Source organism: Cupressus sempervirens, chromosome 4, assembly GCF_028749045.1.
Source record: "Cupressus sempervirens isolate cs-2001-9-10 chromosome 4, ASM2874904v1, whole genome shotgun sequence".
In the NCBI taxonomy this organism is placed as follows: domain Eukaryota; kingdom Viridiplantae; phylum Streptophyta; class Pinopsida; order Cupressales; family Cupressaceae; genus Cupressus; species Cupressus sempervirens.
This window is the reverse complement of record NC_143121.1, coordinates 500,944,712-500,963,651: the sequence shown is the minus strand read 5'-3', so window position 1 is coordinate 500,963,651 and position 18,940 is coordinate 500,944,712. Positions and strand designations below refer to the sequence as shown.

At 32.8% G+C, this 18,940-nt stretch overlaps 1 protein-coding gene across 1 annotated transcript in view; it reads right to left on the bottom strand.

The window, feature by feature from the left end:
- PAS1 (FKBP-type peptidyl-prolyl cis-trans isomerase family protein) overlaps positions 1 to 18,940 on the bottom strand; it is a 324,212-nt gene that overhangs the window by 156,559 nt on the left and 148,713 nt on the right. The window contains exon 8 of the mRNA XM_089825670.1: positions 13,952 to 14,036. Coding sequence (XP_089681796.1) covers positions 13,952 to 14,036 — 85 coding nt within the window. The remainder of the gene's footprint in view (positions 1 to 13,951; positions 14,037 to 18,940) is intronic.

Sequence of the window (18,940 nt, the reverse complement as noted above, 5' to 3'; positions counted from 1 at the left end):
GTAAAAGGAGAGAATAAAGGGAATTATTGCTATAATGTTGCAAAATTCCGAATTCATTGTTGTTATCATGGTGAATCCTTGTGATGTTTTGGAGTGTTGTATGGTTTCAACATTTCCTCATTTCAAATAGAATTTATTTACGTTGAGTAGTAGTTAAGTAGATCGATGAAAGATATTGTTGGTTGGTGAATTGTGGTGAAACTTATGTTCATACCTTTTGGTACTTGGTGATTGTAAGTAACAGAGTAAGGTTGGTTTGAACCAATAGGGAATGTTTGTTTGGATTGTGCCAAAATTGAGTATCTGAGTGAATGTTAGCAATATGAAAATCATGTACATTTTCGGTTACCAAAACCACAGATTGGAAATCCAAGAGCTTTGCTAGTTCTCTGATAGGATTACTCAATCAGTTATGACCAATGAAAGGGAATGATTTCAATTCCCCTGCACTTTAGGCTTTGCTAGACCTAGTCGGGTAAACCTTCACCTTAAACACCGATTGCTTGGTTCAAGGCTTTTGTATAGTGAATTTAAACATTGTGATTTATAAGTTGTTGGCAAAATCATTAAAACCTGATCAAAATTAAGTTATATGAATGCTTTAATATTTGTTTGTGAAATGAATGTTATTTAAAATGGAAGGAATGGTGCTGATGAGTTATGGATATGATGGAGTATTGAACTTCAAGACTTCAGACATTAACCTATTTTCATAACATAAAATGCAAACCAATCCCTTATTCTACCTTGGGGAATAGAGTCAAACTTCTTTAGATTATTATATACAACCCTAAGAAGACAATATTTACACCATCCATTGCTTTATAGACTAAAGCTTCAATTAGCAATACAAACCTTAGTCTAGTTGAATTTAATTTATCTAAGAAAACCAACTAGACAAAACTTACATAGACAACATTTCGTATGCAACTTCTAATGATCAAAGACTTGTATTGGAATCAATTTTTCAACTTTAGCAGCAATTAATTTTAAAATTAATAATCATAGAAGATAAATCTGAAAGAATATTTTGAACTTGAATTTTGAAGATGAATAAACAAAACATGGCTCTTACGTTAAATTTGTAAAAAGAGTACAAAAGGTTTTTATTTATTTACAATAATTAGCATATTCAAATTGCAAATAATATTTTATTCCTCCTTATATCCCATTTTTTTCTCATTCACTACTCTTCATAATTGCCTATTGTTTCTAATATTTCTTTTTAACTTCTTTTTCTACAGGTCTTTCCTTTTCTTTTTGGAAAATAAGACTTCTGCGATTTATATAACACATGTAAGTGGATGTGACTTTTCAAATTTAAAAAGTCATGTTAGTTAATCGCACAACTTCATTCCATTAATAAATTATCCTCTAATGAACCCTCTCTTTTTAAGCATGCAATACTCTGGAACTTAGAGTAATAGACTTCAATTAGTATTAGTCTCCAAAGATTGTCATTATCGATGTCGTCAATATAACCACCTCTTTGTTTTAATATTGGCTCACTATTTTAATTTGTTTCTAATTATCGTGGGATAGTATTATATCATGGATGCACATCACTGGCCTAGTAGGGTGGTTGACAGAGATCTGGCTCGTTGGAAGAAGACATGGAAGAAACAAAACGACAAATGGTTCAACAAATGGAACATTGACTACCAAGAGTGCCAGGAAAACAATTTTGAAATAAAAAAATGGGTGGCAGAAAAAATCAGATCTGCCATGTGGGCAAACCAGTTAAATAGGAAAAAAACCTATTATGTCAAAGAATTTTATCCCACATGCGAACATGATGACAAAGAGTATTTAGGAGCCAAGATCAAAGGAAAGGAAAAAATCCTAATTGCTCAACTAAGATCTGGTTCACACCATTTGAGATGTGAAACTGATAGATGGAAGGTCCCTAAGGAAGAGTGGGAGGATAGAATTTGCAGATTTTGCAATGAGGGTGTGGTGGAAACGGAGTGGCACTATCTGAAGGATTGTGCAACATACAAGGACATTCACAACCAGCACAAAGAAACTTTAAAAGTGAAGAACATAAAAACCTTTTCGAAGGACCGAGACTCCTCAAGGGGGCCATTTTACTTATGCAGATTCACAACAAAAGTGACGGTCTAGAGAAATCACACCAGATTGACTAGGACTTTCACGTGGGTCCCTTAGGCTTATGGCCTCGTGGACGTCATTAAAGATCTTTCATTCATTCATTCATTCATTGGGCCCTTTAAGAAATTTGTCATCCAACACATCATTTATTTGCGATTTAATATATGCCTTATGCTTTGGTGTGAAGAATATATATCTTGTGATATATGTCTGCAATTTTGTATGTTCCAAATTCTTTGATTATTATCCAGCATGATATCTGTAAACATCAATCTTTTGCAGTTATTGCACCATTTGCCTTTCTCTATATGTGGTTCTATATATTTTATCTCTGCCGCTATATCAAACACATTTTCAGTAACATTGATGCCATTCATGATAACCGGTCTTGGTTATGTCTTGACAGCTCTCACAACCTCTAAACATTATGATATCAAGTGGATTCTGTCTTTAAAAAGGCTTCTCCCAACTTTACATACTTGCATCTTCCAGTTCGATGCTTCTGACTGTTGCTTTAATCATTATCGTTGCCTTCATCGAGATTCAATTATCTCTATTTTTCTGCTTTAATGCTCTGTGTTTTTCATTTCCAGTAATGGGTAGCGAGACTCAAATTGAGTGGGCCTCTAGAGATTGATATTTACAACAAGGCCTTCAAAAATGTTATTGATGACTGCTCAGAATTACGGGTTCTTGGTTGCCGTATGATACATTTATAGTTTAGGGAGACTCGTGCGTGCTCACAAGATTGTTCCAATTTAGAGTGTTTTTCTTCTAATACAGAATCATCTTGATAATTTGCAACTTCTACTAAAATTTGTTTTGCAAAATCTGGTTCACTCTTTATATCATTATCACTTGTGTTTGCTTTGTCCTGACTTGTAAATCAAATCATCAACATCTTTGCTAACCTGGAGAGGATTTTTTATTTGTTTTTGCCCCAAAGAAATTTGCTTGTATGATTGCAAACCATTATCTACTCTTGAGGACCCTCCCAGCAAGCTTAAGAATTGTGTTTCTGCATCTGTTCATTTATGTGGCTATCATGCCCAGCAAGAAAGATATTGGCCTCTATCTGTGCATGCCACATAAATCATGGTAACTACATTTTTCAACATATGTAACCGGCACTCCGTAAGCACTGAAAAAATATCTTCACCTTTTCTGCACATGCAAAACTTTATAATTTCTTTTCCACTAAATTTGTCATTACTAGGATATACCCTTACCTTTCATACCATGATGCTATGATCATACGTTGTAACATTAAAAGATAATCATCGTCCCAAAAAAAAACTTCGTATAAGATCAATACTCAATCCATTTCTTGAGATTGAAAACTAAGGCCAACTTCCAAGATTGAGCAATAAGACACCACTCTACTTTGGTCAACACCAGCATTACTCACTAATTCAATATTTTTGCAAACAGAGGTGTCACTGAAGAGAAAAAGTTATTATCAACAAGCTTTGTCTTCTTAATTGTTCTATATAAGAAAAGCTTCCGCTGAAGTTGATTCTGACCAATTAAATAATTTCTGGATAAATACAATTTGCAGGAAGCCTTGTCTATAATCCTCCTGCTATACAAAGATGACTTGGATACTAATCCTTTAGGATCTATAGAAATATGGGTTTTAGGATAGGACTCTCCCTGAATATGATAGTATGGCCTCTTTATTTGAAAATATACATAGATGGAGACTCTAAAATCAAGGCTCCATCACATGCATCCTTACAAGATTGCACACTCCTATTCATAGTTGATTTGGCAAAGCAAAGAATGATTTAGTTCCATGTCACTATCAATAGTTTCTTGAATTGTAAGAATTAGCTTAGCACTCTAAAATCAATTCCTTTTGCACTTTGTTTGATTAGAACTAGTTGAAGAGCTCAAATTGCCAAATCATTCACATTTGAAAGTTGATGACAATGAATATGTAGCATAAGTTCCCACTTGTTGCCAACAAATCACATCATTCTATTGAGCTATATCCAACACAACGTTGCTAGCTTGTAGTGATCACACAATCACCATATTGTTTAACATTTGAGGTTTCTTTGTTCAATAGTGGATATAATAGTATTTTATTCTACATGTTGGAGCAGTCACAAAACTCACATCAACAACTCACCCTTGAATGATTCCTATTTCACTATAACTAGTGGATGAACAAGATACACCAAGAGTTCATTCCATAAATGATATATCAAGAGCTCCAATAGGACTATACCACATGGAAACGATGGCTTGAGATCTTCATAGTCGATGCTTGTATGACATAGTGTTGTATAGACTAAACACTATTTGTGACCCCACTTCTGGTTAGAGAAAATAATGCTGGAACCTAGAACATAACGTTAGTACATCATAGAAAATAAAAAGAAATACTCCACATATTAGTAAATGATGAATCAATCAAAATACTAACCCTTCCTAATCCTTCGGAAAGAACTCTTCTCAAATCACCTAACCCTCTAATGAGAATTTATTCTCAATTAGGCAATGCTATATGAAAAGTTTCTCCCTAAGGCCTCTGGGATCTCTATGCTCATCACCACATTACTTGGTAGGGATCCCACCTCCAACAAAGTCTCTTATCTCTGACATATGCATATATTTGACCACTACAATATATATATTGTCTCTAAGAGATTCTCTAAAAATCACTCTCTCTGTCTAGGTTCCAACTTGGAATCCCGACATTCAATTAAGAATGCCCTCTAGTCTCTGAGTTTTCTTTAAAGGAAACTCGGCATTCTAATGAATGTCCTCTACCAAATTCTTGTTTGGTCTGTACGAGAACTATCGAGTTCTCATCTAATGTATGATTAACAATCTTTGATTGATAATTTCTTATCATATAATTCAAATTAATTTCTGAAGTGTAAATGTTAAACAAAATATACCTCTAGTTATCTTTGAGCAGCAGCTATATCTAGTTTTCTCTATTAACAATCTGTAATATAATTCTGCAATAAAATCTGTACACTACTGTTGCTTACTTTATCCACTCTTATCACTATCTCCTGACTATATCGTTGTATGATGTTGCACCTTATATCTAATATCTACTTATCATTGTTCGTCTCTCTCATTTGAATTGGATTAGTTGCTGGCTGAATATATCTGTGATCCTTGTTTGGGCACTTATTCCACGCTGATTGTGTTACTTCCAATTTTGGTAATCTCATCCTCCATGCTACCTTTGTTATTGTTATATAATATATTATTTACTTGTTGTTTTTCTTTACTTGACTTATGCCCTATATGAGGTGGTCTGAGTATTGACGTGGCTCCATGGTTCAATTTATTTGATTTCTCTCATTTCTTATCTGTGTACATCTGTGTTTGTGAAGTGAATTGGTTTCCACCTCCTGTCATGGGAATTTGGATGTTTGCCTGTTCCTATTTGATGGACCCTTGTGCTTTTCTTTTGACGTCAGCGATTTGTATTTTTTTCTTTCTGCCTTGTTTATTCCACTTTTCTATCTGTTATACATATATTCTAATTGGTGCGGATTATAAAAAGGTAATTATCTTTTCTTTGATTTTCTTATCTTCTCTTCCTTCCTATTGATGTATAGCGTCTGTGGAAGTAATCAGTCATTTGCAAACCTATATCATATTTATTTGATAATCATTATTGATGTTCTCTCTCTCTCTCTCTCTCTCTCTCTCTCTCTCTCTCTCTCTCTCTCTCTCACACACACACACACACACATATGAGTTGTTAATGATTACCATAAACCTGAGATTGATACTCTTATTGGCAGCTTATATAAGTGACAGACTGCTTTATATTAGCATTGTGTTATTGCCAATGGCAGTGATATAAATCGATGGCATTGCCAACTGCTTATATTAAGCAATATTGGTCTACTCCAAACTAACCATTAGTTAGTTATGCCTCCGTAGAGGCATGACTCTACAAGTCATAACCGTTGCATACCTATATAAGTCAAATGCAGATCGATGGGAATGATATCTATACACGGCATCTCAAACCTAGTGATCTGCATATTAAACATTACAAATACTTTCCACTACTTTTCCTCTGCAATCTAATCTGAAGGATCATTGTCATATTCAATATACAATCTATATTATCAGCAATATACAGAGAAGGAGATTCTGCATATAAGCAATTTGAAGATCACCATTATTTGAAGAGCAACTTTGCACTGCTATGGTACAAGTAAGAGTATCTATTGTTCCCATATTTATTGTAATAGTTTTATCTATCAAAGATCCACAAAAACTAACATAGTATCAGAGCCATTCTGATAAGAAAAGCTATTACTCAGAATTAAAATCTAAAATCTCTGATTTTTTTCAAAAGCTAAATTATATTATTAAAATGGTGAATCATGTGAGACTAGAAGATAGGCTTGAGGGTGCATTTAATTTCTCATCATGGAAAATTAGAGTAATGATAATATTAAGGGAAATGGAATTAGAGGAATATATTGGAACAAACATATCCATGTCTAAAAATGAACTGGAGAAAGTAACATGGAAAAGACATAAGAATAAAGCAATGAAAATCATAATAGATTTTGTAAAAGATCATATTCTTCCATCCATATCTAGTCTCAAGACCACATTTGAGATGTTCTCCACTATTCGAGATACATTTGAGATCAACAATACTAGTAGATTATTAACTCTAAAACAAGATCTACTATGTATAAAGATGAAAAATGGAGAATCTATCACTTCATACTTTCTAAGGATTTCTGAACTAAAAGATCAACTTGCAACAATGGAAAATCAAGTTGATGGCAAAGAACTCAACATGATAGCACTAAGAGGTCTTCCTCTATCATAGGAAACATTTATTCGAGGTTTAAGCGCTCAAACCAAACTCCCTAAATTCGATTTATTAAAGAATGAATGCACACAAGAAGAATCTAGATTAGTCTCAAGAGGACTAAGTACAAATCAAGAGGGAGACATGCAAGCACTCCATGTAAAATCAAACAAGAAAAAAAATTCAAACACAACAAAAGGGAATCTAACAAATCATATAAGCAACGTGATTGGTCAAAAGTTAGATGTTTCAAATGTGATAAAATTGGTCACTCACATAACTTCTACCCTAAAAAGAAGAGAATTCAAGCAGCCTTAGTAGAAATCAAAGGAGAGGAAGTGGAGAAAGAAGAAAGAGAAAACTATGTATTTTACTTAGCCCTTTCAAGTGAATTAAACTCAAACAACAACACTTGAATCATAGACAGTGGAGCATCTAAGCACATCACCAGTTTTAAAGACAAATTTGAAACCTTTTCTAAACAATCCTCAAAAGAAGTTACCATTGGAGATAACTCTACTCATTCTATCAAAGGCATTGGTTCCTGTTCAATTTGCCTAAATTCAAGAATTACTCTACAGCTCAAAAATGTTTTATATGTACCAGGAATTAAAAAAAACCTAGTATATATTTCTGGTCTTGCTAATCAAGTATTCAAAATCACTTTCCAAGAGGACAAAGTTCTATCTTGGCCAAAGAACTCCAATATCAAGAAAGTCATCTCCATCAGATTTAGAGATGGAAGTCTCTATAAACTTTGTAATAATAAAAACCTAACTCTTAGTTATGAAACTTCAAACTCCACCGAAATTTGGCATGGGAGGCTACGCCACCTTCACTATCGTGCATTATCATCTATAGAAAAAGTTGTAAAAGGTTTACCTTGTCTCAAAACCGATCACTTAAATATTTGCAAAGGATGTGTTTTAGGTAAAAATACTAAGCAATCATTTCTTAAAAGTGTTCACAAATCAAAATCCATTCTTGAACTAATCCACACTGATCTTTGTGGTCCTATGTCTATACCTTCTCTTAACGGGTGCTTCTTTTATATAATTTTTATTAATGATTACTCTAGAAGAACTTGGATCTATTTTATGAAACAGAAAGAATCAGCTGAAGTTTTATCAAAATTCAAAGAGTTCAAAGCCTTAGTTGGAAATCAACCAGGACAGAAAATAAAAATTATAAGGTTAGACAATGGAAGTGAATACATCTCTGATATTTTTAAGAATTATTGCATTGTTGTTGGGATAAAGAGGGAGTTTTCTGTACCATATAATCTCCAACAAAATGAAGTTGTTAAACGTAAAAATAGATCAATTGTTGAATCTACCAAAGCAATGATGCATGATCAAAACCTTCATACTTCCTTCTAAGCTGAAGCATATAACACTGCACTCTACATTCCAAATAGATGTCCACACTCAGTATTAGAGAACACCACTCTAGAAGAAGTATTCACAGGCATGAAACCTGATCTAAGCCATCTAAGAATATTTGAATGTCCTGTTTATATCCACATTCCAAGAGAGAAAAGAAAAAAACTAGAACCTTCAAGAAAGAAGGGGATACTTATTGGATATGGTGAAACAACAAAAGGATACACGGTCTGCATTCCAGGTCAAAGAACAATTGAGATTAACAGAGATGTGAAATTTGAAGAAGATATTGTCTTTAATATCTCTAAAAACAGTGATGAATCCATTACTGAATCTATTCCTGAAGTAGATGAGAATCAACAAGCAGAAATTGCGAGGGAGAATGATATTGAACCATCCTCTTCCACTATGTCTAATCATGAACATTCTAAAAATGTCAACAATAAAAAGAGGCCACTTTGGGCTAAGAAAATGATAGAAGAAAATCAGGTTGAACCTAATGAAGTGATTCAAAAAAGCAAAAGAACAAGAAATCAATCATGTTGTGTTGCTTTATTAATTGAACTTATATAAACTGAACCTTCTAATGTTAAAGAAGCACTTTCAAATCAGTCTTGGAAAGAAGCAATGATTGAAGAATATAACTCTATACTTAAAAATGATGTATGGGATGTTGTACCAAGACCTAAAAACAAATCAATTGTTTCTTCCAAATGGCTGTTTAAAATAAAGCATGCATCTGATAGCAGCATTGAAAAGTACAAAGCCAGATTTGTAGCACGGTGTTTCTCACAGAATGAAGGCATTGATTATGAAGAAATATTTGCACCAGTTGCTCGATATACTTCTGTCAGAACCATCTTGGCTATTGCAGCATCCAAAGGATGGAAGGTTCATCAAATGGATGTCAAAATAGCATTTCTAAATGGCAAAATTGAAGAAGTTCATATCAAGCAACTAGAAGGATTCAACACTCATGACAGCGTAACTTACATTTGTAAATTGAAGAAAGTTATTTATGGTCTCAAACAGGCTCCCAGAGCGTGGTATGAAAAGATAGACAACTATCTAATGAAGTTAGGATATTCTAAAAATGAAGTTGATCTTAACTTATACTTCAAGATAGATGGTGATGATATGATTACTCTTGTGTTATATGTTAATGATTTGTTGATAATAGGTGAAGAACATCTCATAAAGAAATTCAAACAAGAACTCACAGCAGAGTTTGAAATGAAAGACTTCGGTCTACTTCACTACTTTCTTGGATTAGAAGTCTGGCGACAGGATAACTACATTCTTCTAAATCAAGGAAAATATACAGTCGATATTTTAACAAAATTTGGAATGATGGAATGTAAACCAGTTGCTACTCCTACGGAAGTAAATCTACACAAGTTGAAGGATGATATGATCAAATCAGAACCTACAAATTCTACTTACTACAGGCAGATTATTGGATCTTTAATGTATTTGGTGAATACTCGTCCTAACATATGTTATGCTACTAACACTTTGAGTCAGTTTATGTGTGCACCAAAGAAGATACATCTACATGCAGCTAAATACATTTTGAGATATCTAAAGGGTACTATTGGAATGGGAATCAAATATGATAAAGTCAACATCGAAGTTCATGGATATTTTGATTCTGATTGGGCAGGCAGTCCTACCAAACGTAAGAATACTTCTAGATATTGCTTCAGTCTGAGATCTGGGATGGTTTCTTGGTCCAGCACACAACAAACTTCAGTTGCATTAAGTTCCACCGAAGCAGAATACATTGCATCTTCTTTAGGTGCCAGAGAAGCAGTATGGCTACGAAAGTTGTTAGCAGATTTGTTCAAAAGACCTTTGAAGCCCACTATGATTCATTGTGATGATCAAAGTTGCATCAAGCTTTCAACCAATCCGGTTTTCCACTATCACTCCAAACATATTGAAGTTCTTTAACACTACATTTGAGATATGGTGAATCGAGGAATCATTCAAATGGAGTACATCTATACTAATAAGAAAACAGTTGATATCTTTACCAAGCCTCTTGGTAAAGTGAAGTTGAAATATTTTAGAGAAAAACTTGGTATGATTAATTTGTAATATTCAATATTGAATTTAAAAAATTTCAATTCGTGAGTTTATGCTTCTATTGTTGTTTAGTTGCATTAGATATGTAATGAAAGGTGACAATCTTTCATGGACATATTTATTCAGAAGGTAATTATTTGTAAGGTGACGATCTTGCAAATGATAGGCCTGTTATCATGGACATCTCTAGATATTGTTTCGGATAATTAGAGATCATGAGTAATGAACTTTTATGTTATTACTATGCACATCTCTAGATATTGCTTCGGGCAATTAGAGATCATAGAGAACATATTCATTATGATTACTCTAGATATTGTTTCGGACAATTAGAGATCATGATGTACGTTATGATAGTGTTCATAGCTTGGTGATTTTTATTCTCTGACTAGTCACTGTTTTGGAGTGTTAAGATCAAATAAAGTAATCAGATATTCTATTCTGAAATCTAAGGTAAATTACTTCTCCCTTGCTAAGAGGGAGTGTTGATGTATAGCGTCTGTAGAAATAATCAGTCGTATGCAAACCTGTATCATATTTATCTGATAATCATTATTGATGCTCTCTCTCTCTCTCTCTCTCTCTCTCTCTCTCTCTCTCTCTCTCTCTCTCTCTCTCTCTCTCTCTCACACACACACACACACACACACACATATATGAGTTGTTAATGATTACCATAAACCTACGATTGATACTCTTATCAACAACTTACATAATTGGCAGACTGCTTTATATTGGCATTGCATTATTGCCGATGGTAGTGATATAAATCGATGGCATTGCCGACTACTTATATTAAGCAGTATTAGTTTACTCCAAACTAACCATTAGTTAGTTATGCCTCCATAGAGGCATGACCCTACGTGGCCAAAGGCCACCTAGAGTCATGACTCTACGGGTCATAACCGTTGCATACCTATATAAGTCAAATGCAGATCGATGAGAATGATATCTATACACGGCATCTCAGACCCAACGATCTACATATTAAACATTACAAATACTTTCCAGTACTTTTCCTCTGCAATCTAATCTGAAGGTTCATTGTCATATTCAGCATACAATCTATAATACCAGCAATATACAGAGAAGGAGATTTTGCATATAAGCAATTCGAAGATCACCATTATTTGAAGAGCAACTCTGCACTACTGTGGTACAAGTAAGAGTATCTATTGTTCCCATATTTATTGTAATAGTTTTATCTATCAGAGATCCACAAAAACTAACACTTTCTGCATAGGAATCATTCTTCTATTAAATCATTCCTCCTCCACACCTATAAATCTGATTTGTTCCATCAATATGATTCAATTAACAAAGCTTCATAAATATCTGCAAGCATCCCATATCCCTTTCTTGGTCTTTACCATATACCATATTCTTTTGATTCACTTCTCATATCCTGTTCACTGATACAAATGTATTGAATAACATTATGTAGACATCTACCGTATTGAATAATGTCAATGTCAATGTTCTAAGTTGGTATTGATTGTGCCTTTACATTATTCATGGTTTTTGATGAAACTCATAGTCAACGGCAAGAGGCTTCGTGTAATGAATCCTATTGTCAGCAATCCCATTATATCCAGTTCGCTCACAGAATATATCAGTTTGGTTGTCTTCAATATGCAATCCTACCTTTTGTAACTCACATATAGATATGGATTCCCTAAAAATATGCATTTCCATTATCCCTCTATGCCAGAATCTCCTCTTCCACCCCCATTAAATATGTCCTGGATTATATTGGGATGTGTCCTTATAAGACAGTTGTGCCTTCTTACTAATAGTAGCGATTATCTCTTATTTGGTATTGTACTCGCCTTTTATAATCTTAATAATATTCTTATATAATCTCTACTAGCTTTCTCATGAGAATATAGGGAACCGGTTCATCATTTGTTGAATTATAGTTTATTTATTATATCATTTTATTCTTTTACTAATTATTCATTTAGTAGTTTATTATGTTGTTTAGGTATGCTTAAAAGTAATATGTAAACATGCTGACCATAAATATAGGTGTTCAATACACTTTATTCCATATTATTATTAATTTTTATTATTGTTTATATTATTGAATATTAGGTTATCATTGATTATTATTTAATATTAGTCAATATTTTTATTAATCATGAATGTTGTGGATTCGGACTATTTTGATACTCCGTGCTCATGATAAATATCTCATGAGATATTCATTCTAATACTCAAGACTATTATTATTTATTAAACACATTGATTGATATTGTTATCAATAATTGTAAGATTCGATTAATATCATTAATTAATATATATGTCAATACAGGGATACAACACTATTCAATAGATATTATTAAACCTGCCTTAGCTATCTACAATTTGCTCCTGCATAAATTGTTCCACATTCTGTTAACCACAGCACTGAGATATTGCTGACAGGGTGCACCCAGGGAGGCCTAGATGCACCAAATCTAACTTACCGTGACCTTTTCTTATGTGAGATGGGCAGTAGTCTTAATTAAAGCATTTATAATTCATTACAAACACTTCTTACATCTGCAAACTACGTGTCCGCAACATAATAATTAAGAAAGAAAAGGATTTTGTACTAAAGAAAGGCAAAAAACAATTGTAACCTTGTAGCACAGTAAACGTTTTAGAATTTCTGAAACACAGTGACATTGTTCATTGGAAAAGTTAATGTAAGCATTGTGCACTAGTGAGATGAAGAATACATTAGTTTGAATATCAAAGATAGTAAACAAGAAGTATATTTTGGTTATGCATGAAAATGAATAATATTTCTATAGAAACTATGCATTATTGAATTCACATGGAGTATATTCTTGATATAAGTAGAGTCTATTGAAGAACCTGATCTTGTTGGACAAGATCATGAAGAATCAGAATATATTTTCTTAAGGAAGTCTAGCCTTCCCTTTAGAAAATGCAAAAGCTGTAACAGATTGCAGCTCAAAAGAGAACCTTGTGCCCTTAAATGTTACTACGACTGAATGGAAATTCTATGTTTTGAATGAGGATGAAAGAGAGATATTATCTAATCCTTATACTAATGACCTCGAATAATAAGACCTTAGCATTGATCACAAAACTAGATCTGTCAAGTTCTTGTGACCAGCAGATTCTCAAGAAAACAAGAAAGTCAAACTTTGAATAACTAAAGAAATAATATGTGAGAAGGGATTATGCCCCTTCCCTTGACACACTAGTTAAGCCAAAACTTGACATTTGAATATATTTTCTCTTTGAATCAGAAAATGCAATTTATTATAATGAAATACAAGCTCAAGTCAACATAGATGACTACCGTATGACATTGACAAGCTAATATTTCCATATTGGTTAATGTAAACTAAACAAAAAATTTTAGCTGTACTGAAGTCATTACATGGCTTACAAATCAACTGAGATATTAATAGGTATTGAAACACAATTATTTGGATATTTCACACCCTTCATTAGTACAACTGTAAAATTGCTAGGGTTAACTCTTTCTCTTCAAAAATTCAATGATAGTTTTTCAAAGAAATACAAAAAACATACCAACCTCTTTCTTCCCAAATGTAAAGTGTAAAGGTTTTCCTTCTTTGAAAGATAATATTTCTTGATAATCCAGGGTTCTTGCTGTTATCCTTTAATGAACATTACAACAAAAAAATCAGATAACCAGCAACTCACAATAATAACTATAATTTAAAATTGTATAAAAATAATCAAAGGTCAATTTAATTTGCTGAGACTCGCAGAAAGAATCTACATAAGCTTAATGATTGTGTATGAAGCCAAACTACATAATATCTGGGTACCTAAAGGTCATAACACGTGTCATGTCCATAAAGGAAGTATTATTTTTGTAAACTAGCACCCAAAAGAATGAGAGCTCTTCCCTCAAAATGGTGAATCCATCCACATATTTAAGGCCCTTATTATATAATTGCTTCATATAAATTATGACTAGTGTGGATATCTATAAATCTATCTAAGAAAACACCAAGAGAAATCAATTTTGAATTACAATGATGCTTGTGTTCAATATATTTTGCATATCATTTTGTGATTCTTCTTTTTCATTTTCTTCTACAGTTTTTCTTACCCTACTCTTTGAGTTTTTCAAAATTGTTTTTGGTATTGGACAGTTATTCATTTCAAACTTGTATTTTTTATTGTGCAGAAAGCCTAGCTGGTTTTCAGCTTGGACTCAACATCTATTGGCAAGTACTCAATGCATTTTCGTCCATGACTTGGCATACAAACTCAGTGAATAAACCCTAAAAAATCTCATATAAAAAATGGAAAATGCTCATAGATTCATTAAGTATATAAAGTTATAAACGATGATTTTGGGAATTAAAAAATTAATTAATTTTTGAAGCCAAAATTGTGCAATTATTTCTTTCAATGCAAAGAGTTTCTTTTATAGTTAGCCGATAGGCTTTCCTTCTGGAGTTTTTGTTTGCTGGAATTTATCTCACACTGAAAAACAACTGCCTGAAAATGGTTTCCGATTATGGTTTCCAATCATGGTTTTTTCCCTCATAGTTTGAGTGACACAAGTTGAAGGTGATGTGCACATTTAGTGTCTGCTTTTTGTCAGTAGAACCTGCCATACACTCTCAACATTCCCACATTTTCCATATGCATCTACCAGAGAATTCCCTACGAATACATCAGACTCAAATCCTCTTCTAAGTACAAAAGAATGGGTTCCCTTGGTTTCCTCCAGAGCTTCTATCTGATCAACTGCTGAGAGAATGGTAGCCATAGTACAAGGATCAGGCAAGCCACCTACCAATTGCATCTCACTAAAAACCTTCAAGGCTTCGTAGCATTGCTCGTTTTGAACATATCCACCAATCACAGCATCTGTCCTTCAGACATTTAGTCAAATACATCACGTGCATCCTCCAAGAAACCACATTTTGCATACATACTGGCAAGAGCACTGCAATCAAAAACATCAGATTTGAATCCATCCCTCAACGTCTTCTTGAACTTCTCTGCCTTGTTGCAGAGCTGACAAAGAAGCGCATGCTTTAAGAGCATGGGGTTATGTGAATCTGTTTGGTTGCAAACCCCTCTCTCCCATCATGTAATAATGATTAAGAACTTCTTTGTAATAACCGTTGTTGGCATATGCCCTGAGCACTATATTCTAGATGGATGTATCTGGGTTTTCTATTGTGTCAAAAACCAGGTGAGCGCTTTCTAGACTTTCATGTAGGATTTACATGTTCAACTATTTCGTGTTTGAAAATATATTATCTTTGTAACCATTCATAATAAGATGGGCAGGAGTTTGGCTCAATTGTTTGAACTTGGTACATATTTTGCAGGCGAGAAACATAGGTTTCAAAATCTCTTTCAATTGAACTTTGTGCCATTATATTTGGCATATCATTGGAGTGGAATGGGAGGACAGCCGTAGTAATGGTGACAATCCATCCATGAAATGCCTTGTAAGGTTGTCGTAAAGGAATCGACAGGTGCAAGATTTGCATTGTAGCAGCTCAAGATTACAACGCTGCCTCCAAAATGTCAAAATTATCGATAAGCTGTAAAAACATGTTAAAACCCATCATATGGATGATGGGATCTAAGGGTTTCTTTCTTGTTAGCAGTCCTATTGTTAGAGATGTCATTACTCTTTCTTTTCTTTCTTTTCTTCCCTTCTTTATGCATGTTCAAAAGATTATTGGATATGCAGATATGAGCAAGTTAATCTATATTTTTAAGATATTTTTAAAATTTTAAATACATTTCATTATTTATATTATTATTTTTGTTTATGTTCATATATGTAATCTTAATGATGATAATACTATTTGGATTTAATATAAATACATGTGCAAGAAATTGCAATGAAGACATAAATCAACTTATTTAGATTACTATTACAAATTTACAAGGCAAACATGAAAAATGATACTCAACATAGTATATATAAAAATTATGCACAATAATGAACAAGTTTATATAATAGAAATATATTCAAGATTACAAGATTACTGCTTAGAGTTCGAAAATATGGATTTCAAAGTTGTCTGAAATTATATATTATTTTCAAGATTACATATTCTTGAGAACATGGTATAATGTAATATAGATTAGAAAAATATTGCCTTCATTACTATTTTGGCTGTTGTAAAAAATAATGTTACAATAGTAAATTAATAATATCTTGACAGAATAAATTCCAATCATTCATAATAAAACTATTAAGGTCTGTTCTACATGCATGATAATATTACATTCTAATTAAGAAATCAATATAATTCAATGTTAAAAGTTACTGATATCTATGAATTCCAAAAAATTGTACACAAATATGGATTTCATGGTGTTGTTTTGCATTTTTGTTGAGGTTTTGTTGTCCTAATTTTAGGCATTAGTATTGTTTGACCAAAATTGTTTATCGTCAAGTCAGTCTCTTTAATTTCTCGGTTTTATTCAAAATTATTTGGCTTGATCTATTTTCTTTTTACTTAGATTATTTGAATCTTTAAATTTGTGAATCTCTCCTAAATATAAACATTGTTCTAGATGCCATTCAATTCTTATTCCTTAGTCATTGTAATAAATTCTTTGAATTCTTATATTCTTTAGTCTTCAATGACAATAAATGCATGTTTGAAAATCTTTTGTAATTTTTCTATATTTAAAATTAATATATTGTCATGCATTTTGTCATCACAAAATGGAGGTAACAGTACAAAACTTTTCCAATTCAGTTTCGTGTCTCTAAGGTGATTCATTATTTTATTGGCAAAAATTAATCAAACAATTGTCGCCAATTCATATAATGAAATGTCTTTATGAAGGTTCTTGTCAAGTCTTTTTTCATTTTTCGAGTTTGTCAGCCTATACTAGATTTTTGAAACCTTTAAAATCCTTTTTTGTGTTTTTTAGTGTTTGTTTAGATTGTTTTAGTATTTTTTTTTCCCTCAATCTCTTGCTTTCGGTTTTCCCTTCGATTCAATATCTCTTGGGGCTTAATTAGAGTAATCAGTCAAAAAATATCAAGGTTTAAGTGCTTAAAAGGTGGTTCTCCAAGTTCAATTGCATATTTAAAATATTGGTCTTATATTCAAATGTTGAGTTGCACTTATTGAAAAATGTAACTTAAAATGATTTTATGTTAAGGTTTTAAATTACTTTATCACTTTAGATTTATCACTTATGTGATTTAAGTCATTATAGTGCACTTTATGTTATAATTTAAATGTTGAGTTGCTTTTTAACTTTTCACTTAAGTGACTTTATGCACTTTATATTCTAATTTAATGTTGAAATTTACTTTAGTGTTTTATTTTAAAACATTTAAGTGAAATTATACTTTTTGAAATATATTTGCACATAATATGTAAAATATAAAGTGTACATATGATGTTTGGCCCCTTTAAGTGATATTTGCTCAATAAATCAACTAGACGTGTGCTAAATAGAAAACTTAAGTGATACAACTCCATTACATGTAAAATGAGTTAGATGTAAATGGATCTAGAGAATCTGATTTTGGCTTGGATATGTAATACATGTAAATGCATTGCATATTTAAAACATGCAATCACTCCTAGAGAACCCAATTTTCTTCTTACATGCAAATGCAAGTGACAAAAATAATGCAAAGGCCTCCAGAGAGCCCGATTTTGGCTTGGATGCCAAAATGCATGTAAAAACATTACATATTTTAAAACATGCATTTATTACTTAAGAACCTATTTTTGCAAAGGAAATGAGTTTTGGTCAAAAGCAAACAAAACATTACATGCATCTTGCTCTTCTAACCCCGATTTTGAGTCTTGCATGTAGAAACACAGCATGCAAACGCTCCTTGAGATCCTGACTTTGGTTTTTGAGTGGGCAACATGCATTGACATTGCATTTTAAAACAAGCCATTAGGTCTAGAGAACCGGGTTTTCCTTAAAAGGTAAAAATGTGACATGTAAAGGCCTCTAGAGAACCCAATTTGCCTTGAGAGAGTGTATTTACATAAAAAAAGTGGCATGTATTAGCCTCCTAAGTAATCCGATTTGGACTTGGGAAGGAAGTATATGCATAGACCTTACATATTTAATACATGTGTTTGGCTCTTCAGACCCCGATTTGCTGCTCCAAAGCCCATAAATGTTGATGCAATAGGGCATTCTAAACCCGGCCTTGCATAAAACATAGCAGGGAAAAGTTTTTCAATGCATTTGCATCAACTCCATGTACATGCAGTTGCCCTTGGGGACTAAGATTTGCCTTGAAAATGCATTTTAAACATTGAAATCCTTCCAAGAAGTGCAATCTGCACTTAGGATTGCATTTACAAGTTCATTGCCAACATCTTGCACATTTATTAAAATGCAAGTGAAACCACCCAACAAGTTGTTTTGTTGAGAAACTAGTGGTTTGCAAGCCAAAAACGTGGTTTGGACCAATTACATATATTTCAAACAAAAATAACACGTAATGGACTTGCATCACTTAAGTTTTCTATTTAGCACCTATCTAATTGATTCACTTAAGTGAATCTCACTTAAATGGGTCAAA